This window comes from Pogoniulus pusillus, chromosome 15 (genome assembly GCF_015220805.1).
Source record: "Pogoniulus pusillus isolate bPogPus1 chromosome 15, bPogPus1.pri, whole genome shotgun sequence".
Lineage (NCBI taxonomy): Eukaryota > Metazoa > Chordata > Aves > Piciformes > Lybiidae > Pogoniulus > Pogoniulus pusillus.
In genome coordinates, this window is record NC_087278.1 from 5,717,656 (window position 1) to 5,745,412 (window position 27,757).

Sequence of the window (27,757 nt, forward strand, 5' to 3'; positions counted from 1 at the left end):
TGCTTTCAGGTAAAACATGTAATAAGTGTGCACTCCCTGATAGAAAGTGTAAATTCCGACTTCAGCACACTTAAAAAGTTTTTCAGCAGTGGAGTCCTTTCATCAGACTTTCTGAATCAATTTACAAAAAACCTCAAACTCTGAAATCAGAAAATGTTTTTAGCTAACTATATTAAAAAAATACAAAACACAGAAATAGTAATAAGCAGCTCTTTGTGTGAAATTTGTGGGTGGCTCTTAAAAGAGCCTTGATGTTTTGACGGAGCGAGTCCTGTGAACAGCCTCTGCAACTCGAGTTTAACCACCGAAGCCGTAGAGGGTGCGTCCCTGGCGCTTGAGCGCGTAGACCACGTCCATGGCCGTCACGGTCTTCCTCTTGGCGTGCTCGGTGTAGGTGACGGCATCGCGGATCACGTTCTCCAGGAAGACCTTGAGCACACCGCGAGTCTCCTCGTAGATGAGCCCCGAGATGCGCTTGACGCCACCACGCCGAGCCAGGCGGCGAATGGCAGGTTTGGTGATGCCCTGGATGTTGTCGCGCAGCACCTTACGGTGGCGCTTAGCGCCTCCTTTGCCGAGCCCCTTCCCGCCTTTGCCTCTACCAGACATGACCGCTCACTACTCGCAACCTCGCACTGCACGCCACCAGCCTGCCCGAGCCGCGGTAATATTTCCCTGGAGCCGACCTGGTTGAGAACTGCGGCGGGAGGCGCGGCCGTGACCGCAGTCTCCGCCCTTTTACCCGCCCCTGGGTCCCGGGGCCTGCCCCGCGCGACTCGGCACGCACTTCGCCTCAGCCGCGGCCGGGAGGCTCTGCCTGGCCCCGGCCCCGGCCCCCGCCCCCGCCCCCGCCACGCGCGGGCGAGCGGGGCTGGGCTCCTGCCCTGCGCTTCCCGCTTTCGGGCCGCCCTGCGCGCCGCCCCCCGCGACAGCCTGCGCTTCGTAACGCTTCTCCCCTCTCCCGTCCTCTTCTCCTCCGCCCGCGCTGCGCCGTGACTGTTGCCAGGCGGCTATGGGTTTCCGCCGGTGGCAGCAGGGGCGGCGGCCCTAGGCCCGCGTTTCTGTCTGCGGAGGCCCTGGTCCCGATCCTGGCTCGTCGCTTCTCTCTGGCCGCCGGTCTGCGGCAAAATCGGACCAATCTGGGGCCGCGTTCTGCCCTACCGCCCCTCCCTTCTGCTCCCTCCAGCTTCCGCTTTTGCGGAGCTCTCGGAGAGGACGTTTTCTGTGCATCTCTCTTTGATTCGGCAATGGCGACCTCTCTGTTTTGTCTTCCTCGACGCTGCTCTCCTAACATCTTTCCTTTTATTGTAGGCCTGAGGCCGGCCTCGAGCCTTCGATACTTAAGTATCTGCACGGCGCAGGTTGCTGAGAAAGCAAGGAGTCTCCGAAAGCCTTAATCATTAAGTGTCCAGTGATGCGATCTGGTGGGAAACGCCTCGACCTAGGGCTCTTTGGAAGGCTGTTCGGGGGAGCAGGGGAAAGCATTTACCCTTTACGTTTTCTTCTACCTCACTCCCGCAGCCCTGCCCCATAGACACCATTAGCTGCAGGCTCTGGAAGTGGTCCTGGCCTCTGAAATAAAGAAGTGCATGTGTCCAACGGCATCCCACGTGAGAAAGAAAACATTGAAGAGATTACTAACTGTATGTCTGTATGACATCGAAAAAAATAATTATAAGCAGGTATATTCAAGTAATTCGGAAAATTTGTGCTGCATTCCCCACTTTCGATAAGGAACCTCATATATATCCTGTTTACAGTTTGTTGCACTCCATTTTTAATGTGAGTTATTAAATACTGAGAAATAAGAGGCAACATTTTAATTAACTGTGTTAAGATTTTAAGCGTTACTTGCTTGGAATAGAAGGTATATAGCTGTGGCACTTGCTGTTTGTTATATAATTGATATTTTGTACACTTCAAACATCTATCTCTTAAAAAATTACAGAATCATACAATGGTAGGGGTTGGAAGGCCCTCTGCAGAGCACCGAATCCAATTCTCCTGCCAAAACAGGATAACTGATTTATATCCTTCAAATATGTTATATATTTTCATTCCTGGACATATTTTACATAACTTAGGCAATATCTCCACAATATTTCTTGCCAGAATACATCTCCTATGTTTAAGGGGAATCATGACTGAGAGATAAATATTTTAAGTTAAAAGCCTCCACACAAGTCTTTTGTTTGGCTATAATTATCACTGTGAATTCCATTTTCATACAATCTACTATTTTAAATAAGTAATGAAGAGTTGACACTAAAATAGACACAACATGAGCAGGTAAAACTAACTTCAGATTATGTTAGCTTTTTGACTGAACAGAGTGAATCAAAAGTGTTTGTAGATTAACCAGAAAGTCTGTCATTAGTGCATCAGCCAGGCTACTGTCTGATTTTGCCCTCTGGCTGCACAAAGTGTACCTTGTTCTTTGTACCTGAAGATCTGCGTCTAGATGTTTCCTGAGGCATTTATAAACAATTATGAATATTAAAGGACGTCTAAAGAAACAGCACAAAATATTTTTGTGTGTCTATATTATTTGTTCTTAGGTCTTCCTAAATGCATGGTCAGTATCCCAAGTATAACTTTTCCCTCTAGCGGTATTACCACTGAAAAACTTGGGAGATCATATTTCAAAGCACCCTGGCAGAAATAGGTGTTCAAGTGGATGAGACCAGCAGCTTAAAGACTAATTATCTTCAAAGCCCTTTCCCAAAAGTGTGATGCACTTTTAATGTAGTTTACAGTTTCTAAGAGGCTGCTTTGCTTAAGGGTTGCTACAGACATGTTTCATGGGCACTTGTGGTTTTGCCATAGTCAACTTCTTTACGGATCAGAGGGTTATCTGGCACAAAAATAATCAACAAAGGAAGAAAATTTTGCTGCTAAGCATATTCCCTAATGAAGCTGCTTTTATTGTTATTGGAAGCAGGAACTATGATTTGGATCAAAGTTTAGGATCCAGCCTTTGTATTTTAGGGACCATGTTTTTTCCTCATGAATTTGTATATATATTAATAGGAGAAAGTATTATGAGAAATTAAACCTTTCCAAAGCTTTACTCCATTAATAAGGAAAATTATGCAGCTTTTCAAGTGTGCTTAGCTAGGGTAGTCACCCTAGGTCCTCATTAAGCTCTAATGAGGAAATTGCATTTGTTTTTTTCAGGAAGACAGCATCTCACCACAGATGGCTGCACGAGAAATTACATCATTAATAAAACAATGCTTTCTTTTTAAATGATCACATCAGTGCATTATATCTAACTGCAAAGTTAGTCTTCATTTTCTTGAAGCTTATATGGCAAGTTAAATCCATGTAAACCTGTAATAATACAGTATACAAATGAAAGTAATATAAAGATCTTTTTAATAGAGCAGCTAATTTCTAATACTGCAAGCAAAATAAAGTTGAAAAGGGAGAGAAAAGCCTTTCTTCTAACTACACAATTCTGTGACTTTTGATACATAGGCTGTCACTATTGAATTATCCCTGAATATAACTGAGGCCTATAACATTAAAAAGTTGGAGAGAGGTTTGTTTTTGTCATAAGTTCTTTAGAATGTGAAGATGTGTTGGAACTCAGTGATACAGATAAGGCTCCATATGGTATGGGTTTCCTCTTTGCTCTGCTTTGTTGTACATGTAAGAGAAAGCTTGTTTATTTGAACTTTGTACGTACTCTCACCCATGGGATTTGCTGAAAGACATTAACAGCAGTAGATTTGCATCATTCTTAGCACATAATCCCTCTCATTTATAAGACATTTTCATATGAGGCCACATTGGTGTGACTGTGGCACAGTGCTCACAACCCATACAACCAGTAGTGTCTAAGAACAAGAAGTAGGGAATGCTAAGAAGCTGAATATTGGAGAGACTGAAACTCTGGTTCCTGAGGCAAGCAGAGTGGTGAGTAAAGTAAGAGGTGTTTAAAATGAAATAAAAAGAATAGCATTTTTTCTTCTGCTCAGATGACAAGGCTTTTGAAAGATATGCTGGACTTGCCTACACACTCCAAAAGGCAGGGCCCCTTCATATAATATCAATTCTGAGTTCCACATAGGGAAAAAAATCACACTCTTGGCTACAGATCTCCCCACCCTCACAGGCTTTCTCTGCAATTCCAGTGCTAGCAGTCCAGAAAGCCCTTCACAATCTGGACTGCAAAAGAAACCCAGTCAGGCCAATAGGTATAGGGAGGTGATTCTCTTGCCTTACTCCACTCTTGTAAGACCTTACCTCTCCAGCTCTGGGTTCTCCAGCACAAGGAAGATATGGACCTGTTGGAGCATTCAGAGTAGGGCCACAAAAATTATTAGGGAGCTAAAGCATCTTTCCCATGAAGAAAGCCCGGTGGGGGGGTGGGGGGGTTGGGGTATTATCAGTCTCTGGGAATGCCTTCTTGCAGCCTTTCCATATAGAAAGTTGGGAAGACTTTTTTACCAAGGCAGATAAAAACATTAATGAGAGGACAAAAGGCAATGAATTTAAACTGAAAGAGGGAAGATTTAAATTGGATACAAGGAATTGAGTTATTTTGCAACAAGGGTAGTGGGACACTGGACCAGGTTGTGTAGAGAAATTGTGGGATGCCTCATTCTTTGGAGCATTCAAAGCCAGGTTGGACAAGGCTTTGAGGAATGTGATCTAGTGGAAAGCATCCCTGTCCATGTCAAAGAGTATTGGACTAGATAGTTGTTGATGAGTCTCTTCCAATCTAAACAATTCTGTAATAACAATGCACATACACAGGTGTCTGTCCTGGGAACTAGATATATAAGATTTGTGATATGTTTATATCATTTCTGTTCTTAAGAAAGAGAAGCATAAGTGCTAGGAGTGCAGCTAATGATCAAAAAACAACAAGCCAACAAATAAAAAACATGACAAAAATACAGGCAATCAAAACCAAACCAAAAGCAGCAAATGCCAAAATACAACCCACAGCATACGGGGATAATTACAGCTTGATGTATCCACCTGCAAATAAAACTCATTAGGCACAGCTGCTGTCACTATATCAGAATAGTCTGATGCTTCCAAAAGTTCTCCCCCTTCTTTGTTTCTCAAAAAAATATTGCTGATTTTCTACTTTGGCCATGTTACAGCTATAGCTAAAAGGCCTCCCTGCTACAGCTTGATGGTGAGGAGAAGCACAGGAAGTACCACCTTTTTATAGGTAGTATTTTCTTTCCTCCGTGGCTAGGGCATTTCTCCTTCCCTCCAGAGGATGGGGGAGAGCAGAAGTGTTAACTGCCCAGGGTTAACGGATATCACACAGAAATAGCTATGCACAGCAAAAGAATTTGAGCAGCAAGTTTGAAATTCCAATTTAAAACGCGAATTTACCTGTGTTGTAAGAAATTTATTCTGAATTAAAAGATGTTGCATAGTTGCTTTATAGTGCAGGCCCGACTAGTTAAGAATCTAGATCAAAACAAGCTGCTTTCCCTAAAGCATTTCTTATTTTATTGCCAAATAAGAATCAAGTCACAGATTTAAGGAAGTTTAGAGAACAAATGCCTACAAAAGAAACCCTTCATTATTAGATATAGTTACACGTTTGTCAAAGTCGTAATGTCGTTTTTTCTCATACCCCTTTGAGTCTTTTAGTCACCCTTCACCCCTCCCCTACTTTAGAATATAAGCAGTATGTGAAGTTAAAGCTGAGCAGTTTCATCACATAGGACAAGTGTTTTACTACTCATTACAAGACACTGGACAACCACAAATAAAGCATTCCTTCAATAAAAGGGAAATTTATCACTTCTATCTGGTAGCAAACCAAACGTACAACACATGACAGCACATAGATTTAGCTCCTAAACAAAATCAGTAAGCAATGTCTATCACCAAAACATATGTTAAGAAAGCAACTCAAGCTCCTTTGTGATAGTGTAGGTGGCTCTGAAAAGAGCCTTTGGGTTGTAATTATTTTCGTGTAAAAAACTCGTGAGAAGCTTTGCCCACTGAGCTTATTTACTTTTAGCCTTATGGCTCTCAGTCTTCTTGGGCAGCAGCACGGCCTGGATGTTGGGCAGCACTCCGCCCTGCGCGATCGTCACCTTGCCCAGCAGCTTGTTGAGCTCCTCGTCGTTGCGGATGGCCAGCTGCAAGTGGCGCGGAATGATGCGAGTCTTCTTGTTGTCGCGGGCCGCGTTGCCTGCCAGCTCCAGGATCTCAGCCGTCAGGTACTCCAGTACGGCGGCCATGTAAACAGGCGCTCCAGCCCCGACACGCTCCGCGTAGTTACCTTTTCGCAGCAGGCGATGGACGCGACCCACGGGGAACTGCAGCCCGGCCCTAGACGAACGGGACTTGGCCTTAGCACGAACTTTGCCTCCTTGTTTCCCGCGGCCGGACATTCTTCACGTTCCCGCAGAAAGCCCTCACTTACAAAACAAGGCAAGACTGTATCTTACCGAGTGAGCTACTCCTTCCCTTTTATCCTTTTCCTGGGCGGGATAAGCTATTGGTGATTGGCTCGTAGCCGTCACTGACTCTACAACCAATGGGACGACGGATCGTATTGCCACCAATCAAAGGCAAAGACATAGCCCTATTGAGCGACGGTCCAATCGCATTGTGTGAATTAGAGGTCGGCTATTTGCATATCGGCGCTATAAATAGAGGGTGCGGCAGCGGTTTCGGTTGTTACTCTTGTTTGCAGAAAACGGGAGGGCTCCTGAAATGCCTGAGCCGGCCAAATCCGCTCCTGCGCCTAAAAAAGGCTCCAAGAAAGCCGTGACCAAGACCCAGAAGAAGGGCGACAAGAAGCGCAAGAAGAGCCGCAAGGAGAGCTACTCCATCTACGTGTACAAGGTGCTGAAGCAGGTGCACCCCGACACGGGCATCTCGTCTAAAGCTATGGGCATTATGAACTCCTTCGTCAACGACATCTTCGAGCGCATCGCCGGCGAGGCCTCTCGCCTGGCGCACTACAACAAGCGCTCCACCATCACGTCGCGGGAGATCCAGACGGCCGTGCGGCTGCTGCTGCCCGGCGAGCTGGCCAAGCACGCCGTGTCCGAGGGCACCAAGGCTGTCACCAAGTACACCAGCTCCAAGTAGTGCGTTTCTCATCATCAGTTAACCCAAAGGCTCTTTTAAGAGCCACCCACATATTCACTTAAAGAGCTTTAAGCACTGTTTGGTTTTGGTTGGCTTTTTTTGTTCGTTTGCTTTTAAAGCAGTGTATGAAGTTTGAGATGTGTTAAACCACATCCCTCAGAGCTTGTAACGCTTAATCTGTTTCAATTAGCTTGCATCTTTAGCAAATGTATTAGCTTACATACATTGAGTTTCCCAGAGCATCGGTGTGTATGCTTTTATCTTACATGGCTATACAGAACTAATTCATGCTACTTGAGCACATTCGCCCCAGAAAATAAAGTGATGGGGAAATAAATGCAACTAACCACGTTAGTTTTGTTTTGGTTTTTTTTTTTTTAATAATCCTGGGACAGTCCTAGTTGCAATGCCTTTTTTTAACATCGGTACGAGAAAACAAGCATTGTATGCCAACAAGACGAAGAGAGTCAAGGACATTGCTTGATAGGATAGACGCTTTAGGAAGCCCCCTTTTCCACGGATGTACCTCCCAAGCAAGTGCGGACCCAGAGCGGGCTTTTCGAAATGTTCTAATCGCCCAATAAGTGTCTGCGGTTTTTTGCGTTCACCAATTACAGCCGGCGGCAGTGCTCCCTCCTGGTGCTGCCATGGTGCTCCGCGCCGCTCGGCTCCAGTTCTCATATCGGAGCAGAGGCCCCTGGCAGTAAAGCGCCCTGCTCGCTTAGGCTCAGGAACTGCCCGACAGAATTCTACCTCCTCCTTCCTGTCTCCCACATCTCAAAAAGCAGGTCGGTGAAGTCACGCAGAAATCAAGTCCTGCCCCACGACAGCGCTGACAGAGAAAAGGTCATTGCCAAGGAAACTGAAAAGTCGTGCTGATAGATTCCAGCTACGGTCACTAGGAGGTGTGGCAGCCGCATCAGGCTGTTAGGAACCGGGCTGGTTAAGTCACTGAAAGAAGCCTCTGCGCCCCGCAGCGATAAATGCCCTAAAGTCTTCCACCACCCGCCGCTCCCTCCCCGTCTTGCGAGGCTCAGAAAAAGTCAGCCTTTAGAAAGCGTTTCATGACAGAGAACGTAAACTTTATTTTTCCAAGTCTTAGCGTAACCACGGTCGGAAGTTTAGCGTCCCATCCACTCCAGAGTCGGAAGTCCCACCCAGATTGCGCCCTGGGGTCCGCTCTGCGGCAGGCACAGAACTCCTTTAGCGGAGTGTATCAGCCCTTTTGGGGACAGCAGTGGGTGGCTCTTAAAAGAGCCGTTGGGTTTAAGTCTTTCCACTTCAACACTTCACTTCTTGGCGGCTGCCTTCTTCGCCTTGGCCGTTTTGGGCTTGGCTGCCTTGGGTTTGGCTGCTTTGGGCTTCACCGCCTTTGTTTTAGCTGGGCTCTTAGCTGCTGCCGCTGCTTTTTTGGGCTTGGCAGCCTTCGTCGCTTTCTTGGGGCTCTTGGTCGCTTTCTTGGCTGCAGCGGCAGCCGGTTTCTTAGCTTTCTTAGGGCTCTTCTTCACAGCTGCCGCTTTCTTGGGCTTCTTGGCAGCACTAGCAGGCTTCTTGGCCGCCGGCTTCTTAGGCTTGGCTGCAGCTACCCGCTTTTTCGGGGGTTTTTCCTTCACCTCTCCTGGCTTCTTGCTGAGACGGAAAGAGCCGGAGGCGCCGGTGCCCTTGGTCTGCACCAGGGTGCCCTTGCTGACGAGGCTCTTGAGCCCCAGCTTGATGCGGCTGTTGTTCTTCTCCACATCGTAACCGCCGGCGGCCAGCGCCTTCTTGAGTGCGGCGAGGGAGAGCCCCTTGCGCTCCTTGGAGGCGGACACGGCCTTGGTGATCAGCTCGGTGACGCTGGGGCCCGCGGGCTTGCGGGCTTTGGAGCCGCCCGCCGCCTTCTTCGGCTTCTTGGAGGCTGCCTTGGCGGCGGGGGCCGCAACAGCGGGCGCGGCGGCGGGCGCGGTCTCCGACATCGCTGCAAAGACTTCTTCCTAATCAAAAGAAAGTAATTGGGCTACAGTAACCCCGATGCCTGAATTTATAGCGAAGCGGTGATCTGTGATTGGTGCTTTGCAGAGCCCGCCTAACTGTTAGCCAGGAAGAGCTTTTCGCCCTCCGAGTCTGTGTTTCTTTGGAGTTATAAATTCATATTTTTTGCAAAATACGTGCCACGAAATCACCCCAGTTTCATGGGGGACTGAAGATAAGACGGTGGACTTTCATTCGGAGGAGTTCCTTGCTGTTAGGACCCCAGATGAGAGAGAAAAGATGTATTTAACGCCGCGCTCTGCAGCCAGACAGACCCCAGGAACGGCAAACTTTTGTTTTTCCTTCTAAATTAAAATAAAATCCATAGATAAAAAGTCTTCCCAGAAACGCAGGCTTATTCTTTAGGGGCTTTTCTACAGATTACGATAGAAACTGAGGGTGCAGCTTCAGTATTTTTGTCGTAAATTGATTTCAAAGAGAAGGAAGTAACACAATTTCATGGCTGAGCTCTGAATATGGATAAAGATTCGGCTCCCTTAACCATATCTTTAGCTATTAGGGATACTGTATTTCTTCAGAATTTCGTGTTTTGGGAAAATCAAAGACCTTCAGATGAATATATATACTGTTGAAAAGTGTTTGCAACTTGCCAGAGCTTTGCAATTTTTGCAGTGTTCTCAAAGTGAATAGCAAGATTCTGATATTTTTACAAATAGCCTCTGTTTCTAAAATGAAGCTGTCGTTGCCTAGTTAATGCATATAAATTCCAGATAAACTGCTCGTTTGACACTTTCTCAGCTACTGTAGTATATATTGTTATTATTTAAGTCTTACAAAAGTCAGAAGCAGACTCTTAGGGGAGAAATGTCAGAGGCAGATACACTGCAATGTATCTTATGCTGCCTATACATTAATGGAGCCAGCTGAAACTTCATTTCTTCTCAGATGAATTAAATAGTGTGGAAATCTGGCCCATTGTGAACAGAATGCTCAGCTTCAGTATTACCTTGAAATATTTGGACATAGACTGTTGGTGATTTTCTTTCTTTTTTTTTTTTCTTTCATATTTTTTCATAAAACCTGCCATTCTCAGCTTTAAAGGAAAATAGCTGCTCATTATGTTTTCATCCAAATCCTCAGAACATTGAAATGCTTTTCAGAGCACCCATATAAATCCGAATCAGCATCAGTTATTATAATCCCACTTCATTATTAAGTCTCCATAAACTGACAATAGAAATTAATTATTTTTTTTAAAGGACAGATATTAATTCTTTGGGATCATTTTTCACTAAATCAGAAGACAAAGGCATTGATTGACTTCTAATTCAAAAGCAGCCAGATTTTCGTCCCCCATTGCAAAGAACAAATTAAGACTAAAGTTACTATTTTACTCCATTGTACTTTCTAAAATACTCTCACAACAAACATCCCTGAGCTATTTCAGCAAGGAGCACCTCTTCTGGCATGGGTGAATTGGAGATCCTAGAAGACAAGCAGTATGTTTTAATCGGCCCTGGCATTTGTTTTCATAGCTTAAATGTTGAAGACACAATTAAATTACACTTTCTAGCAAATTCTACTTGATTTTATAGAGCTGGGTGCTAGGTTGGACTGGATGATCTTGGAGGTCTCTTCCAACCTGGTTGATTCTATGATTCTAACATTAGTTGAACAGCTGAGATTAAAACGGCAAGCAAAATTAAGCCCCATTAGAATAACAAAAGTGAAAAGTGCCACTTCTTCTTAGTCTCTTCCAGTTCTATTTTTGATTTATGTCTGCATACAGACCAGGTAATATCTATTTTGAAGGAGAGAAAGAGACAATAAGAGAAAGGGGGAAATTAGACTTTTCAGTACCCCTGCAGTAATAAACAGACTGAATATCATACTGAAGTGGGCTCTGAAATCTGCTACATTTTTTCGTGGAATTGATGTCGTGCACACTTAAGCAACTAGACCAAATCCACAGTAGCCATAGAATTTGCAAGTACAGGCTGGTGACCCAAATAAACAGCACGAATATGTTTCTGAGAGGTGAAAACGTAGTTGCTTATTTTGCAGGTGAGGTGAATGGAAATGGGCATAACATGAAATCGGGCTGCAAATCACACAACAGACAGCCTGGAAGGATAATCATCTCTCCAAGTCTGTTTAATATAAAGGACATTGTCTTGCGAATAAAGACTGAAAGAAGCTTAATGTGCCTTAATCTCTGTAATGTTAGAACTCTATGACTGGTTTGTGTCACTGGAAACTGGGTGTGTACTAAGTAGCAAACTGCTGGTGCAAATTGAGGCTTCTTCACTGTCCTTTTCCTCGCATCCACAATTGGGCAAGTCTGCTTTTAATATGGCTCTTTGTAAACCTGTCCTCAGCCCATCAGCAAAGGAAAGATTTCGTTCCCTCCTCCCCTAAACAAGCTGCACGTTAGAGATAACGACAGAAGATGCAAGGTACACCCAGATTTTGGTCTCTAAGTAGCAACAATCACTCGAACTCCACTCCACAGCCCGCGGGTATTGCTGTCCATACTTTGTGACAAGTTTTAAAGGGACAAGATCACCTCTGGTTTTGAAAGGAATGCAAATGAAGAAGATAATTATCTGAGATTTTCAAGAAGCAGAATTTAAGGCTTGCTATTTTAGTGTTGGATAATTCCATGTAAATATGCACATTTTCTTAACAGTTCCCTGTTCTCTCAACCCCTGATTTGAGGTGCACTTCTAAAGTTCCTTGCTTTCCCCTATTACACTGAAAGTCTTGGCAGCTGGCCTCTGGCATTATTAGTGCCCTTTATTGTGTCTATTCCTCAGCCACCACATTGGCTCTGTTCTGCACAGAAAATTATTCCTGGCCTACTTCTGAGCAGTAAAACATTTTCCTGGTCTTACAAACTATGCCTGTGAAGGGCATTTTTTTTTTCCAAGTGAAGGGCTTCAGAGATATGAAGTAGGGAGGAGGGAAGGATTTTTTTTCTCTAGTTAATTGGATAAAACTGTGAGAAGCTTTAGAAAAATTTCAGGCATTTTCCTGGTCTTACAAACTATGCCTGTGAAGGGCAATTGTTTTTTTCCCAAGTGAAGGGTTTTAAAGATATGAAGTGGTGTGGGGGAAAAATTATTTTTTTCCTAGTTAATGGGATAAAACTGTGAGAAGCTTTAAACAAATTTCAGGCATTTCTGGAAATAGCTATGAAATGCAACAGTCAACTAAAATAAGAAGTCTCAGTTTTCATAAAGTTCAATCACTGTCTAGATACCTGACAAAATAACACCAATATTGCCCTGGGTGCTTTACAGATGAGACAAAAAAGATGAAGTAAAGCAAGAATCCCACACAGAAGTTATCAAAAGAGTGGTAGAGTGTGGAACAATTTTTGAACCTGACAGAGAAGTTTTCTCCCTGTCAAGCTTGGGAAAAAAAAATACAAACCCAACAAAGCAACATAAAAATTTTAGTGAGCTGGCAATTAAAAAAAATATTTTCACTTTCCATGTAAAAAGCCAATTTTTCATGTGTGATTTTTTGTTTTAATATACTGTATTTGAATCAAACAAGAAAGATTGAAAGTCCTCCTCGTTTTTTTTTCTTTCAACCATCCCATCTGGATGTTTATCTCCTAATGAGGACCTTAATGGATCTTGGTTTTTTTAAATACTTCCTTAAAACATATATGCTTTCTTCTCCAAAACAGAACCTCATATCCCTGCATCATCACATAGCATGACCTGGCTTCCTTCCTTACCTAGCAGTATAGATGCTAGTGAAGGTTACAGAAGATTCTAAAAACCAGCAGTGATCCAGTGTAAAGGTCTTCAAAACATAGTAGTTCATATATTACATAAGAAGTTATTCATAAAACTGTTAGCAGAGAAAACATCAACATTTGTCTTAGCAAGACAGAAGCTGCACATAGAGAAGAAATGGATTAGGTAATAGATAAACAGAGGCCAATTAGACATTCAGACTGCAGAAGAACACTTCAAATAAGATGATTAGCCAAATTTAGCTGGAAGCTTGTAGTCATTTAATTAAAATTGCTGTTGTTAGCATGGTAAAGACCTGGAGAAATTACCTTTTAATTGAAGCATGTTATCTTAGTCTAGTTGTCAGGATAGGGCTGGGTGCCAGGTTGGACTAGATGATCTTGGAGGTCTCTTCCAACCTGGTGGATTCTATGATTCTATGATCTTCCTGCAAAGATTGATTTTGCAGACAGTCAGGTAATGACTTTCAATGTTAATAATAAAAGCACCATCACAAGATCGAGAGACAATAGCTGTGTCTCTGGCGTGCTGCAACTGTGCTATCAATACAGCAAAGTTCATGTAGCAGGGAAGAGTTAGGATGACAAAGGGCTGTCCCTAGAGCAGAAGCCTGTGTTCTTTTTACATGGACAACAAAAATACAGTGGCAGTGGTGGGGCAATCACAACTCTTAAAAGAAGGAGTAATTATCTAAATTTCTAATCTAGCACACAGTGCCACAGACTTTACCTCCACGTTCAAAAAGAGGGTTGGCTAGAGCCAGCAGAGAGCTCTATCTGAGCAGGATCAGGCTTTTCAGCCTCTCCTCACATGAGAGATCCTTCAGTCCCTTAACCATCTCTGAGGGCCTGTGCTGGTCTCACTCCAGTTATGCCAGCGTCTCTGTTGCACTGACAATGTGCACTGGACAATGCACTCTAGAGTGCATCTTCACAGTACTGGTTGGAGGAAACAATATTTTCCTGCTTTATTATATGCAGAATTATAATCCTATCCAAATCAATTGATGAAACCTATGTATAGGTTTCACTCTGAATGGCACATACACTGCATTCTATTTTTTTGTGGTTAAATAAAGGGAGCTTCACTGTTGCCTCTCAAACAGCCCTTTAGCTTCAAGGCTTGTCAAGACTAGTGTGAACTGCCCTGATTTGGATCAGTCGTTATATGACTGTAGGACTTGTTAAGTCTAGTTGGAGTCTCAGTAAAGCTACCACTTGTAAAAGTTCCTAAATTCTGGAGTGATCAAAAGTGACTCTCCTGACTGCTAACCAGCTAAAAAGAAGAGCTATGCATTTTAATGAACCAGCCTCAAAATCTTCTTAACAGTCCAAAGAAATTAAAGCCTTCTGAAACGTTTTGGATCAGATAATCCTCTTGTATTTTACTTTGTTCCACCCATCCCTGGGAGCGATAAGTGTCATTGCTATTAGCAGCGCTGCTACAACAATGGCTGTGGATGCTTCTTCCCTGGAGGTGTTTAAGGCTGGCTTGGGTGAGGCCTTGAGCATCCTGCTCTAGTGGAAGGTGTCCCTGCCTATGGCGGGGACTTGGAGCTGGATGATCCTTGAGGTCCTAGACCATTCTATGATTCATTCTATACATATAACAATATCAGTTATGAGCACGATTCTATTCTACTCTGTTATGTAGACAAATCGACTTTGTATGGGTTTCACCTTGAGAAAAGACAAAGAAATACAGGGACCTATATGCAAAAGCATTGAAATGCATCTGTAACTGTAACTCTCACTGAATGCCTGGAGAAAAATGAGATGTTATATGCTGCCTATTCTCCCAGATGCAACATACTGTCAAAAGACAATTTTGGGGTTTTTTTTGTGGGTCAGGCTGCAAATACTGATCCAGCCATAGATAAAAACTGAAACTAGACTATCAGTGTGGAAAATCTGCATCCTACCCCTTCAGTGGCATGCAGGGTGTAAATGTTATTAGATGTCATTTCCTAAGTTATCAAAGGTAGCCCTTCCTGCTGAGTAAAGAGAAATAGGATGATGAAAACTTACTTATAATAACGTGCAGCACACTGAGCTCTGCACCCAGCCTATGCAGCCACTTTGTTGCTTTTAAGGTGTCTGAAGAATACTGGGCAAGAACTAAGCACATAATTAGCCCTTCTGTGTTACAGATGTATGCACTGCTCAGGTTAGCAGACTCTGCACAGCATGGGAAAGGAATACTTCATCTATATTGAGCTCAGCAAAATTCAAGGAAAATATTAATAAAATCAAGAATTTGCAGTACTCAAAATAAATATTGGTTTGTAAAGTATAAGGGAAGAAATTAAAGCCAGGCTTAATGGTCTCGCTCCAAAATTAACTTTACAAAGAGTCTCAGTAGAGGATGCATTATTTCCCTAGAGTTTCCTGACATGCTGCAGTGTTGCTTTGTGTCTCATTTTGTTCTCTTTTAGAAATAAGTAATAAGTAAACAACAATAGAAAGCACAGAATAGAGCAATAGTAATTAGCAGAGAGTCTAGGACCTATTCCCTAATGGAAAGCCACACCCTGTGCATTTTCCTGAGGAAGTATAACACCTTCTCAAAGACTGAAAACATAAAGGAAGTGATCTTTCCTCAGTATATACCTTTAAAAAATACACTAATTAATGTTCTTTGCTGCATCCAGTTTGCAGCAAGGAAATAATTTCTCATACAGAGTGACATAGTAGACACTGTAACTTGAGAAGGTAGCAGAGCCTCCAAATCTCACTGAACAATCATTAGAAATAAAGATGTCTTTTATTGACTCTTGATGATGGGTGGGGAGCAACCAAAATTACTGAGGTCTAAGTACTGTTAATTATCAGAGAATTGCATACTAAGGACAATCTGTGGGGGCAGGTCATGGAGGCAGGATACAATACACTTGGCATTTAGTAAGATTTTTTGGAACCATCTTACACAGCATTCTCATGTAGGATCTTAAGGAGCATGGGCAGGGTGTTAAGTGTCTGAATATTGACTGTAGATCATGGTCAAAGGGCTGTAGTTAACAACTACAGTAGTGGGCAACTAGTCACCAAGTGACTCATCCTAGTGGCCACATGGAAAAGAAGACAATGCTCCAGAGCTAATATTAATTGGTGTTTTCAGTAATGACCTGGATGGTAAGAAAGAATGTACCCTTAGCATGTGTAGATGATCCTAAGCTAGGGAGAGTAGATAGAGCATAAAATAATATATTAAATCAATAGAGCCTAATAAACCTGAGGCATAGATCAAGATAATTCTCAAGCAGTTTCTCAAAGGGGATTGAAAACTTCTGCACATGAAGCAGACCAGCTCATGGTCTGACCTGGAAAAGACTTGAGGATTGTGATGATCTCTTTCAGCTGCTGGATACTTGAAGGGAAGCCTGCTGCTGTGTCCAGACCTTAAGACTAAACAAAACCCTGTAACCAGCTGAGGTTTCCAACCAATTTATTTGGTTTTCCAACCAAGTTAGTACTGTAACAAAGAGAAAGCACAGCAGTAGACACTGACACAATACACGTCACTGTTTTCCAGGCTTGATTTCCTCCAGAAACACACAGCCCAAGACAAAATTGAATACATTCCTACAAGGATGCCCACAATTGATTCATTACTTGGAAGACGATGCCCCAGAGAGATTGTTTGGACACACTAATATTTCAGCTGCTGCTAAGTACTTATGTCTTTGCCAAGAGTTGGCAGAGTTCAACAGGGAACTTACTGCCCAGTGTAACTCTGTGGGAGCCCAGGCAAGGAGAGCAACTGATTAGTTTTAGCTGTCCTTGAAACATTATGCTTACAATACTTCCATGATATGTTTTTTTAGCTTAAATTTAGCTTAAGCAATGAGTCAGGGGTCAGAATGCAGGAGCAGATTTGAGTGGTGTGCTACTAGCCATTGAGCTCCATGAGCCATCCTGGCCCTGGGAAGCCAGTTGGAGAACCTGTGGGAGAGATTTTTTTGTTGTCTTGGGAGAAGTTCAGCGCCCAGGGAGGGAAAACAACCTGGGCAAGAGAGCATCCCTGGCCCCAGATGTAGGTTATTGACCCTGCTCTTTCTCTGCCATGTTTTAAGACAGCTTCACGTGAAGAACTGTCTTCCTGAAACCCCAAATATGGTCTAAGAACTCCCCCAACCTTTCTTTCATGTACCTAGTTAGACATACCAGCTATTCAATGACTCTGCAAATCTGTAGCTTGTGCTGGTGTCATAAAGGTGAGATCCATACAGACCTTCTGCTTCCAAGACAGAGACATATCACAGCTTAGTACTCCAGACTTGTGCTAGGCTGACCACGAGCAAGAATTCTGATAGTTGATACACTGTGTGAAATAAACACCTCAGAAAATGTCTTTTTGCAATTGTAGTACAGAGGTCTCTGAAAGGAATCCTGTAACATCTGACCTGTGAGGAGGAGGTGTGAGTTGTGGTAGGGACATAAGAGTGCTTGGATGCTGGTGTCTGCCAAGTACAAAATTCCTTTGGATATGCGTGTGCAGTGCCCCCTCCTGCAGTTCCCTGCTGGAGACTAATCCTGTGATGTCGTTTTCCATGAGGAAATGGCATCCAGCTCCTGCTGCTTTGCAGAAGGACACAGTGTTGACTCAGACAACATGCACTTGCCCTTGTCTGCAGCTGGCATGGGGCAGGGAAAGATTTTGGCCTCATATGGATCATCTTCCAACTTGTGAGAGGCCACTCTCCATGCGTGGCAAGCTGCATCCTCAAAGGTCAATCTGGTCTGCTGGGCTATGACAAAAGCATGTTCTTGATTTATCAGTCTCTGTATTTTCTGGACTTGGCAGCAACACAACTAGAAACAGTCCAAACCAGGGCTGCAGCTCATCCTTTTAGATCTCTGACTGAAGAGATTCTTAAACAAAACAAAACAAAACAAAACAAAACAAAAAAGAAACTGGGGCTCTCCACCTCTGACTGTTTCAGTTGGTAGGGAAGTGGGAAGGAGAGACATGAAATTTGGTATCAAAGTCCAAATAATTTAAGCTAAATTCATGACCACAATCCTCAAAAATATCTTGTCCTATCCATCAGATAGATATGATCAACATACCAGGAAGCTGATAGCTGTAGCATTTAAACATTAGATGACATTATTTGCTAGTTTTACTTAGCCACAGAAGCATCTTCTAATACCAGGAGATTCCTTCCAAAGGGCAAATCCGCTCATGTGAATGCTGAATTGGACCTCATTCTCAAGATAAAAGCTTTTCTGTGCTCAAAACATTTCTCAGCAAAATCATACAGGTTGCTCAGGAAGCACAACTTTGTAGTGTGGCTTATAGGCTGAACTGAAGGTGTGGTAACATGGGCATACAGAGAATGAAGAGAGGACTGAGGTGTAAGAAGGAAGTCAGATCTTGTGCAGTTTATAGTCTTACACACAGGCAGAAGCAGGTCCCTACTGCCCACATCATGTTGATGAGACACTAGAACAGGTTGCCCAGGGAGGTTGTAGAAGCCTTCTCCCCGGAGGTGTTCAAGGCCAGGTTGGATGAGGCCTTGAGCAAACTGGTCTAGTGGAAGGTGTCTCTGCCAAGGTTGTGGGGCTTGAAACTGGTTGATCTTTAAGGTCCCTTCCAATCCAAATCATTCTATGAATCTACATTGTCAGAGTTAAATAGTCTCCATTCAGGATCTTTTAGACATTATGCATATGAGAAGTTTAATGCTTAATACTATATTTTCTCATTGAGTGTATTTGGCATTACATGGGGTTTTGGTTTACTGGACTGATAGAGCAACGTACTCAAATTCCACCATTAGCATTACAAAAGCATTTGGCTGCACCACAGGGTTGTGGAGTATCCTTCTCTACAGACTTTGAGGATCTGTTTCAGTGTTACCTGCCTTAGGTAATCCTGCTTTAGTGGAGGGGTTGGGCTTGTTGATCTCCAGAGGTCCCTTCCAGATCCTACCATTCTATGATTTGCAATATGCAGTTAAATCACAGTTCAAACATGATTCTCACCATTGGTTTCTATATGCTTACTGTCTCAATCTGGGCCTTCTGAGCCAGTGGGAAGGAACATGTTGGTTGAAGTAATCTCAAACCCATTGATTTCTTCAAACTCTATTTCAATCATTGTCAGTTTTTATACTTTATTGGGCTGAGCCAGATATACAGACCTTCTTTCTGCCCCTCCCCATCCCTCATTCTGGTCTGGCTTGCTCAGGAAAACACTATTCTTTGTTAGCTGTGTGAAGGAACCTGATGATTCACTAGTGCAGCCAGCAAAAACCATGGCAACCTTTCAATCCTTCTAGTGCAGTTTTCTTTGTAATATGTTATTCTTCAAGCTCATTGTCCTTTTGCCTTTCTCTTCTGAGGTCTTCTCCTCTGTGAATAAGTTTTCAGTATGAGGGAAGAATTTGCTTCTTTTCCCTAGATAGTTCAGATGAGATGTACTGTGTTTTCAGCATGTCAGACCAGAGGAGTGTGATAACAATGGAAAGCAGGCACTGTTCAACCTGCCTCGTTCTCAAAGGACAATTTGTAACTCCAGTTTTCTTTGAACATGACAGACAATATTTTGACTAGAGAATAAAGTACCAACTGCCAGTGAGTGGAAAGCACAAGGAATATGAAAACCTGTTTAACACTCATAAGACCTTTAAAACTACTAGTTTGAAAAATAGGAACCTATTTCCACCAGTCTATTCAAATATATTTTTGCAGTTTAATGTCTGACAGTAAATTTTGTCCTAATAACAAACTGAAAACTAAAGCCTGAACTTCTGTTACAATTTAATAAATAATGTTTTAAAGTCAGGATAATATAAATAATTGTTCATCCTAATTGCTTGACATGTAGGAAGTCAAGACTTAAAAGAGATATAAAAACACCATCACAAAGATTACCTAGAAGATGTAAAACCAAACACAAGCAAGGCAGACAGAAAGTTACAGGTGGAAACTAAAAACTGCATGTAAAAATCCTGGGAATAGACAGTGAGTGTGCTAGGTTGAAGCTAGCTAGAATGTTTAGGTCAGAAGAACTAGATTACAGGCTGTGAAAGGAAAATAATGATGATGTCTACTTCACTCTTAGGCTTACTGAAAGGTATAAGAGCAAGAATCCACGCATAGATAAGGTATTCAGGCACTGCCTGGGCTTTGAGCTGCATTTCTCTCTAACCCCATCTTCCATTTCTCTGATTAATACACTTGCTTCCTAACCTCTCTGGCCCACCCTCCATTCTTCCTTGGGGCACAAGGCAATGTCTGGGGTAAGGTAGAGGGGTGGGAGAAGGTGAAAGGATGGTTGGGAGCCCCTCCTGGGGACACAGCTTTCTAGGAGGCCTGTTGTGTTTCTGTATTACCTTTTAACTTGTATACTTCTGTATATACTGTAAATATCTGCTTGTATATTGTGCTAAGCTGCAAATACAAGCTTCATTCAAATTTCTAGAGCCGGCTGAGTCTAGTCTGGGTGACTTCCAAAGTTGGAGGGGGAGGCGGGTAACACCCAAACCATCACAGTGAGTGCTCTCAGTACAGTAGAACCTTAGTAATTTGCCTCTGCCTCACACAATTAAATCTGTCTTGATCCCATCTTGGAGTCAATCTGTCATTATTGACATAGGTGCTAAATGAGAAACAAAAAAACAAAGAACCAAAAAGTGCTGTTACTTGAGCACTGTGGGCAGGAACTGGAAAGAAGAGTAGCAGGAGTACTGGAATTTGCTGGTTTGCTCTTAGTGAGGCATTAGTAAGCGAAGAAGGGAAAAAGTTAAAAATAAGTATCTTAGAATCCTTCTTCAAGCTAGTAACAGTAGAAAAGGCTTGAATTTGCTTACTGTTTTGTGATAAATAAACAACATTATATATTTTAATACAATACTGTTTAAAAGACTGTGAAGAAATAATGCTTGCATTTCCCACATAAAAGGGCAGCAGAATATCATATGGTAACCAATTTATTTTTTCAGGCAATATGTAACCATTCTTTATGTGTTGTTCTACAAGTTATTGCAGCTTGAGATGTTCTTTAACATCCTGAGATACAGATGGTTCCTTAGCTTTCATAAATAGTTATTCAGAGTCTCATTTGCTTCCACTATAGGTTTAGATCCACAAATCAACAGATTAAGATTGAAGAGCCTGATCTATAGTACAAAAGAAACCCACCTCCCTGGGCAAACCGTTCCACGCTCTCACCACTCTCATGCTGAACAATTTCCTCCTGATCTCCAGCCTGAACCTACCCACCTCCATCTTTGCTCCATTCCCCCTAGTCCTGTCACTCCCTGATATCCTGCAAAATCCTTCACCTGCTTTTTTGTAGGCCCCCCCCCCCAGATATTGAAAGGCCACAATGAGGTCACCTGGGAGTCTCCTGTTCTCCAGACTGAACAGCCCCAACTCTTTCAGTCTGTTCTCGTAGCAGAGGTTGCTGCAAGAAGGAAAAATACCCTAGCGTGTGAAAAGCAAATGGATTTATACAAATTCAACAAAGAGGGAAATGAATTCCAGTTGTTATGAATATGTTTAGGGGAATGTTTCGATTGCGAGTATAACACTGCGCAGCTTTCACTGTGCTGATCTGTCAATGACGAGAAAAAATAGCGGGAACTCCGCCCCTCCTCGCTGCAGTTCCCAACGAGGTCGGACCCACCCGCATAAAAGCCGTGACGCAGAGAGCTGGGGGTTACTTTTTGGCAGACAGGGCGCGTAGAAGTGCAGCAGTATGTCTGGTAGAGGCAAAGGCGGGAAGGGGCTCGGCAAGGGAGGCGCTAAGCGCCACCGCAAGGTGCTGCGCGACAACATCCAGGGCATCACTAAGCCGGCCATCCGCCGCTTGGCTCGCCGCGGTGGTGTGAAGCGTATCTCGGGGCTGATCTACGAGGAGACTCGCGGTGTGCTCAAGGTCTTCCTGGAGAACGTGATCCGCGATGCTGTCACTTACACTGAGCATGCCAAGAGGAAGACGGTGACAGCTATGGATGTGGTGTATGCCCTTAAGCGCCAGGGACGTACTCTGTACGGCTTCGGCGGTTAAAGCTGTGTCCCCAGACGATCGTGAAAACCCAAAGGCTCTTATAAGAGCCACCCACATAACCTGTAAAAGAGCTGTGTTGCTTCAGAGTTCGCGTGTTTTTATTGGTAAGCTACAATAGAAATAATTCCATATGTGTTTGGTAATTGCTGCTAGTTTAAGTGCTTACACTGTCCTGCTGAACCACATTAGAGGAAACAAGTACTTCACCATCAATAGTGAGTTAGACTCCAGAAGGTGTATGACTGTTGACTGAGAAAATCAACTGGATAACAGGTTCTTGAAGAAAACCCAGTTTCAAACAGCTGAGCTGCCCTGGCTTAGCCTGCTATCCATAACCCTGCCTGTCTCCTCTTGTGGCCTGCTTTAGTAGCAGATGTAGATGCATACTTATACAGAAGTTGTTGAAGCTAGTGAGTACATGTATGGGGTAGGAAGTGTCACAGCAGGTCTCTCCTTCACATAAAATATTGAGTTGGGATGATCACAGCTTTGTTTTTTGAAAATGTGTCCCTTTTAAGCAAGTTTTCGATTTTCGGTGTGTCCATTTTATTACATTTTAGGAAGCTGCTTATTTCAAGTGAGGGTTGCTGGAGGCAGAGTTGTTCTTGTTATCCACTAGTCTTCCCTTTGCCTGAAAGCCCTTTCCTGCTCAGATGATAAGTACAAAATTCCTGGTTAGGAAAACATAGCAGAGATATGTAGTGGGTAAAATAGAAAGCTTGTGGGACCGTGAAATCTGTTTGTCATGAAACAACAGCCTGGGAATAGTTCATATGCTGAAAGAAATTCAAAGCTGTTGGAAATAATGTCCCTTGAACCAAGGCATGTCCTCGTTTAATTATTTCATCTCAATGTGAAAAATTTACCATATCAGCAGTAAAAATAAAAACAACACACACACACACACACACACACACACACACACACACACACAAACAAGTGACCAAATGAAACAAACGAACAAACAAAAAAACACCCACGACCCAAAAAACCTACAAACTCCAAAACACCAATTAAAACCAGACACAAAACCACACTCCAAGCTCTGAAATATTGTTCTAAGAGTTGATTTTCAGGAAAAAAAAAAAGGTATGAATATTATTTTTCAATGCTAAAATCCCAGGGAATGAGAGCAAATTCAACATGCATCTTCTGTTCCTACAAGGCAGCACTAATTGGAAACTGCCCGTTGCCGTTTTGGACAATCTACTCCAAAGTAAAATTCCCTTTCAAAACAAAAAGTTAGAGAAAATTATGTGAAAACGGTAGAGTGTGAGGCTGGGGCAAGGTGGGGGTGGGGGGAGAGCCGTTGGGAGGCGATCAGAAAGGCGCGGTTTCGAGGCGGGCTTTTTCGAATTCGAACGCAGCTAATAGCAGCGCCGGAATGGTGCCAGCCAATCAGAGAAGGGAACATACTATAAGAGACCCCCAGACAGTGCAGCGGTAGCATTGCAGGAGCAGTGGTTGCAGTGCTTGCTTTCTTTTACTCGGAGCTATGGCGCGCACAAAGCAGACCGCGCGTAAGTCCACCGGCGGGAAGGCTCCCCGCAAGCAGCTGGCCACCAAGGCGGCCCGCAAGAGCGCTCCGGCCACGGGCGGCGTCAAGAAGCCGCATCGCTACCGGCCCGGCACCGTGGCTCTCCGCGAGATCCGGCGCTACCAGAAGTCCACCGAGCTGCTGATCCGCAAGCTGCCCTTCCAGCGTCTGGTGCGTGAGATCGCGCAGGACTTCAAGACCGACCTGCGCTTCCAGAGCTCGGCCGTGATGGCTCTGCAGGAGGCGAGCGAGGCTTACCTGGTGGGGCTGTTCGAGGACACCAACCTGTGTGCCATCCACGCCAAGCGTGTCACCATCATGCCCAAGGACATCCAGCTGGCCCGCCGCATCCGCGGAGAGCGTGCCTGAGGCTGTTGTCCCTGTAGTCCTTTATCCCTGTACCCTAAAGGCTCTTTTCAGAGCCACCACTTTACACAAGAGGGCTGCAACACGTTTGTTTGTTTTTAAAACCAAACTTATATACTTGCAATATATCGTTAATTTTTGACACTGTTTTGTAACTAATAGTACTTAAACCATTCAATTTTTCTTTCTACACTTCCCAGCTCTGCTACTTTTCTGGTCTTTGCTTTCCAGATGTGTTTTAAATTAGACACTGCAATTCCAGTGAAATCTCTCTGCTTCCTAAGCAGTTGTTTAAAACAAACTTAGATGCTATACTAGTGAAGGGACTTGGAAATACCTCGTTGTAGAAAAATGCATAATTCAGAAGTGCACAGAAAAGGTAAATAATTTCTTTGTTTAATAATGGAAAAAAAAAAACAACTAATCTGGGGCCTAGTTTTTAAATTTTAATGGCTGATGAGTTTGCTCTTGTATGTATGCCTCACAGTAAGAATTCCAGCAAAGATGAATCTTAAGATAAATTCATAGTTGAATGTGATGTATGTATGCCTGTGTCCTGCCAGATCTGAAGACTCCTGGAAAGCATTCTGACTGAATAAAATCTTATCACTATAAGTTCAAAGCAAAATAAATGTACAGTACATTTGTACATTTATATGTACAAGAATATGTATGAAGAACACACAAACTTCCATTCCCTCTACTCTCTTCCAAAACCTACCTTCAACAGTTTTATATTAACAGTGGTAACACATTTGGGAAAATATAATTTCTTGGTGGTCATAAGAAATGTTTCTGTGCTGTGAGAAAGAAGCCCTGTGTGGCTCTCTCTTCAGCCGTGTTTGTCTATCATTTTAACATGTTTCAAATATTCTTACTCTTGGGTGAACAATTTTTGGGCTAAGGTGGCAGCTTCCTTTAAAACAGGTTGCTCTAGCAGCACACAATTCCAATGAGATGCAGGAATTTTCAGCTCAGGAAGATGGATAAATATAAGGTGTAGTTACTAAGCACCGGCCCAACCTGGATAGTTGTACACCACCCACACTTCAAAGCTCTTTGGAGTCCAGCACAGTTGAAACGAGGGAAACTTCTGCCCAATGTTCTCTGCTCACTGACCTTAAATTAATGTACTGAACTTTACCTCCCAAGGTAAAATTCTGTCTCTCTTTCCATATCTGTGTTCATGGAGTGCCCTTACTCCCTTGTTGTCAGCAAAACACCTCACTGAACTGCAGCAGTAAGTGTGAAGTGTTGCAGGATTTACGGGTTTAGTGCTTATACCCAGGCAGTGATAAAGGGGAAAAAAAAATCATGGCACCCCAAAATCAAATACTGCATATTAGGAAAATGAAAATGAGAACCAAGACAAACAAGTATCTTCAGTGTGTCAGTAAAAAGCAGTGTTGCAGCCCTTTTTATTGTGCATGTGAGTGGCTCTGAAAAGAGCCGTTGGGTTTGATGGTGGCAGGGCAGGAACCTTAGGCACGTTCTCCGCGGATGCGGCGGGCCAGCTGGATGTCCTTGGGCATGATGGTGACACGCTTGGCGTGGATGGCACACAGGTTGGTGTCCTCGAACAGCCCCACCAGGTAAGCCTCGCTCGCCTCCTGCAGAGCCATCACGGCCGAGCTCTGGAAGCGCAGGTCGGTCTTGAAGTCCTGCGCGATCTCGCGCACCAGGCGCTGGAAGGGCAGCTTGCGGATCAGCAGCTCGGTGGACTTCTGGTAGCGCCGGATCTCGCGGAGAGCCACGGTGCCGGGCCGGTAGCGATGCGGCTTCTTGACGCCGCCCGTGGCCGGGGCGCTCTTGCGGGCCGCCTTGGTGGCCAGCTGCTTGCGGGGAGCTTTCCCGCCGGTGGACTTACGCGCAGTCTGCTTTGTGCGCGCCATCGTGTAGAAACACCAAACAGCTACAACGCAGAAAGAAAAGATGAATGGCACGGCCTGAGCAGAGTCGCCATTTATAGAGTCATCTCGTCTCTGATTGGACATCAAGAAGAGCAATGTCATTGGGTACCGAGTTAATCCTAGCCTGGACCTGAAGGCGTGGAGTTTGCTGCTGCGCGTACACAGATTCTCTCCTACCGCTATCCCGTCAGCTGTCATGACTCTCGGTATGAATCTAAGGACTGGAGGCAGAAGCTACAGGGGCGATGAAGAGGAGAGGTCCCGTCATTTCAGAAGGAGCACTTGAATATTTTGTATTTCTGTTTTCCATCTCTGCTAACCTCCTAAACAGTTCAAAATTCACCTGGAAGCTCATACTCTGTAGTTGTTAATAAAGATGTATTAAAAAAAAACAAAAAAACACAAAATAAGAAATGAAAATTCTTTATCAGCATACAAAGCTCCCTATTATAGTAACAGGCTCATTATCTTCAGAGCTGCAAAGGAAAGACAGCCTGCTCCCTCTGCACAGACAGACATCCCAGATATCCGAAGGAATGCAAATTTATATCTTTTAGAAATATGTAAGAAGTATCTATATTTATAATTTTATTTCCTCCTCTCTAGGAAATTCACAGAGAGACCTTAAATAAAGAAAAATTTTGAGTAAATTTACACAATAGATTGAATTGTGAAATTAGAAGCTTAATTTTTTTTTTTTTTTTGGTCAATAGTTTCAGGTAATAATTAAAATGTTTCTGCAGCTTTTCCCCCTTCATTTTATGAAGGAGATAGAACACTGATACCTAAGAAGCATACCCCAGGTAGGCATGTTCTGTGTTTTGAAGAACTAGAAAAACCTTCATATACAAGGCTCTTTTTGATGCATATTCTGGAAACATGCTACCACCAGGGACATAATTTTCATTCATGGACCCAACCCTGTACTCTCAAATGGGTACTGTAGAAAAAATAGTTTTGAAAAGAAGGAGTACAATGTATTGACCAGGAACTGACTACACATTAAGAAAGAAAGAAAAAAAAAAGTATAAAAAAGAAATACCACAAAAACACTGAGCAATTTTATTTTTCCCTAGACAATGCATTGTCTTCCCTGCAGGTTATCTCCATTCAGTCAAATACAACTGATAATCCTCAAGGATACGACTATTTTAACACATATTTAAATTACCAGATTCAAAGCAAACAGAAACCACTGTTTATGCACTTCACGTTTTTATTTGGGTGTAACATTTTTGAGGGAATTGAAGAAGCAAAGAAAAAGCCCCCATGCTGCACAGAAAAGAATTTCAGCCTTATCAGGAACACCACTTCACTCCTCAAAGCTTATGTAATGTAAAGCCTTCCACAGCTGTAGTCCATTAACTGGCATTATTAAATTATAGAAACTAGATAATCAGATTTTCAGATGTCCTTGCAATTAACAGTGGCACAGCTCTTCTAAAGATAAAGTGTGTGGCTCTTAAAAGAGCCTTTGGAGTCTCGAGATGGTCTGGGGAAGAAAAGCTTTAACCGCCGAAGCCATACAGGGTACGTCCCTGGCGCTTGAGAGCATACACCACGTCCATGGCCGTCACCGTCTTCCTCTTAGCGTGCTCCGTGTAAGTGACAGCATCGCGGATGACGTTCTCCAGGAAGACCTTGAGCACACCGCGAGTCTCCTCGTAGATCAGCCCCGAGATACGCTTCACACCACCGCGGCGAGCCAAGCGGCGGATGGCCGGCTTGGTGATGCCCTGGATGTTGTCGCGCAGCACTTTGCGGTGGCGCTTAGCGCCTCCCTTGCCGAGCCCCTTCCCGCCTTTGCCTCTGCCAGACATGATGCTGCTCCTTCCGCTGCCTGCTTTGAGCAAATATGTACTACCCACGTTCGGCGCTGGCTTTTATGCGGGTGGGTCCGACCTGGTTGGGAACTGTAGCGAGGACGGGCGGGGCTTGGGGCTCGCTCCCGCCACTTCTCGCTTTTTCTTTTGTGGCCCCTGCGTGAATAGAAATGCGAGTTTAGTAGATGATTCCCTTTTCCAAAGCAATCTTTTCCGTGCTGCTGCCCCATTTTCGTACGTTCCAGAATTGTTTTTTTTAATTGTTTGGTTGGTTGGTTT

General features: G+C 43.7%; 6 protein-coding genes across 6 annotated transcripts; 3 read left to right on the forward strand and 3 right to left on the reverse strand.

Moving 5' to 3' along the window:
• Nucleotides 1-230: 230 nt before the first annotated feature.
• Nucleotides 231-27,553, reverse strand: LOC135181613 (uncharacterized). The gene is made up of 4 exons (XM_064154847.1): nucleotides 27,169-27,553; nucleotides 25,307-25,657; nucleotides 12,098-12,106; nucleotides 231-614 (listed from the first exon to the last, which is right to left on the reverse strand). Exons 1-4 carry the CDS (start codon nucleotides 27,473-27,475, stop codon nucleotides 298-300), a joined length of 984 nt encoding a protein of 327 aa, XP_064010917.1. The 5' UTR covers nucleotides 27,476-27,553; the 3' UTR covers nucleotides 231-297.
• LOC135181724 (histone H2A.J) lies at nucleotides 5,913-6,571 on the reverse strand. The gene has a single exon (XM_064155051.1). The coding sequence runs from the start codon at nucleotides 6,375-6,377 to the stop codon at nucleotides 5,988-5,990; it is 390 nt and encodes a 129-aa protein (XP_064011121.1). The 5' UTR covers nucleotides 6,378-6,571; the 3' UTR covers nucleotides 5,913-5,987.
• On the forward strand, nucleotides 6,675-7,432 carry LOC135181734 (histone H2B 1/2/3/4/6). Its single transcript, XM_064155063.1, has one exon. It carries the CDS (start codon nucleotides 6,703-6,705, stop codon nucleotides 7,081-7,083), a length of 381 nt encoding a protein of 126 aa, XP_064011133.1. The 5' UTR covers nucleotides 6,675-6,702; the 3' UTR covers nucleotides 7,084-7,432.
• LOC135181717 (histone H1.10) lies at nucleotides 8,144-9,081 on the reverse strand. The gene has a single exon (XM_064155043.1). It carries the CDS (start codon nucleotides 9,036-9,038, stop codon nucleotides 8,373-8,375), a length of 666 nt encoding a protein of 221 aa, XP_064011113.1. The 5' UTR covers nucleotides 9,039-9,081; the 3' UTR covers nucleotides 8,144-8,372.
• Nucleotides 21,508-21,864, forward strand: LOC135181739 (histone H4). The gene has a single exon (XM_064155068.1). The coding sequence runs from the start codon at nucleotides 21,531-21,533 to the stop codon at nucleotides 21,840-21,842; it is 312 nt and encodes a 103-aa protein (XP_064011138.1). The 5' UTR covers nucleotides 21,508-21,530; the 3' UTR covers nucleotides 21,843-21,864.
• Nucleotides 23,302-24,222, forward strand: LOC135181722 (histone H3). The gene has a single exon (XM_064155049.1). It carries the CDS (start codon nucleotides 23,338-23,340, stop codon nucleotides 23,746-23,748), a length of 411 nt encoding a protein of 136 aa, XP_064011119.1. The 5' UTR covers nucleotides 23,302-23,337; the 3' UTR covers nucleotides 23,749-24,222.
• Nucleotides 27,554-27,757: the final 204 nt, after the last annotated feature.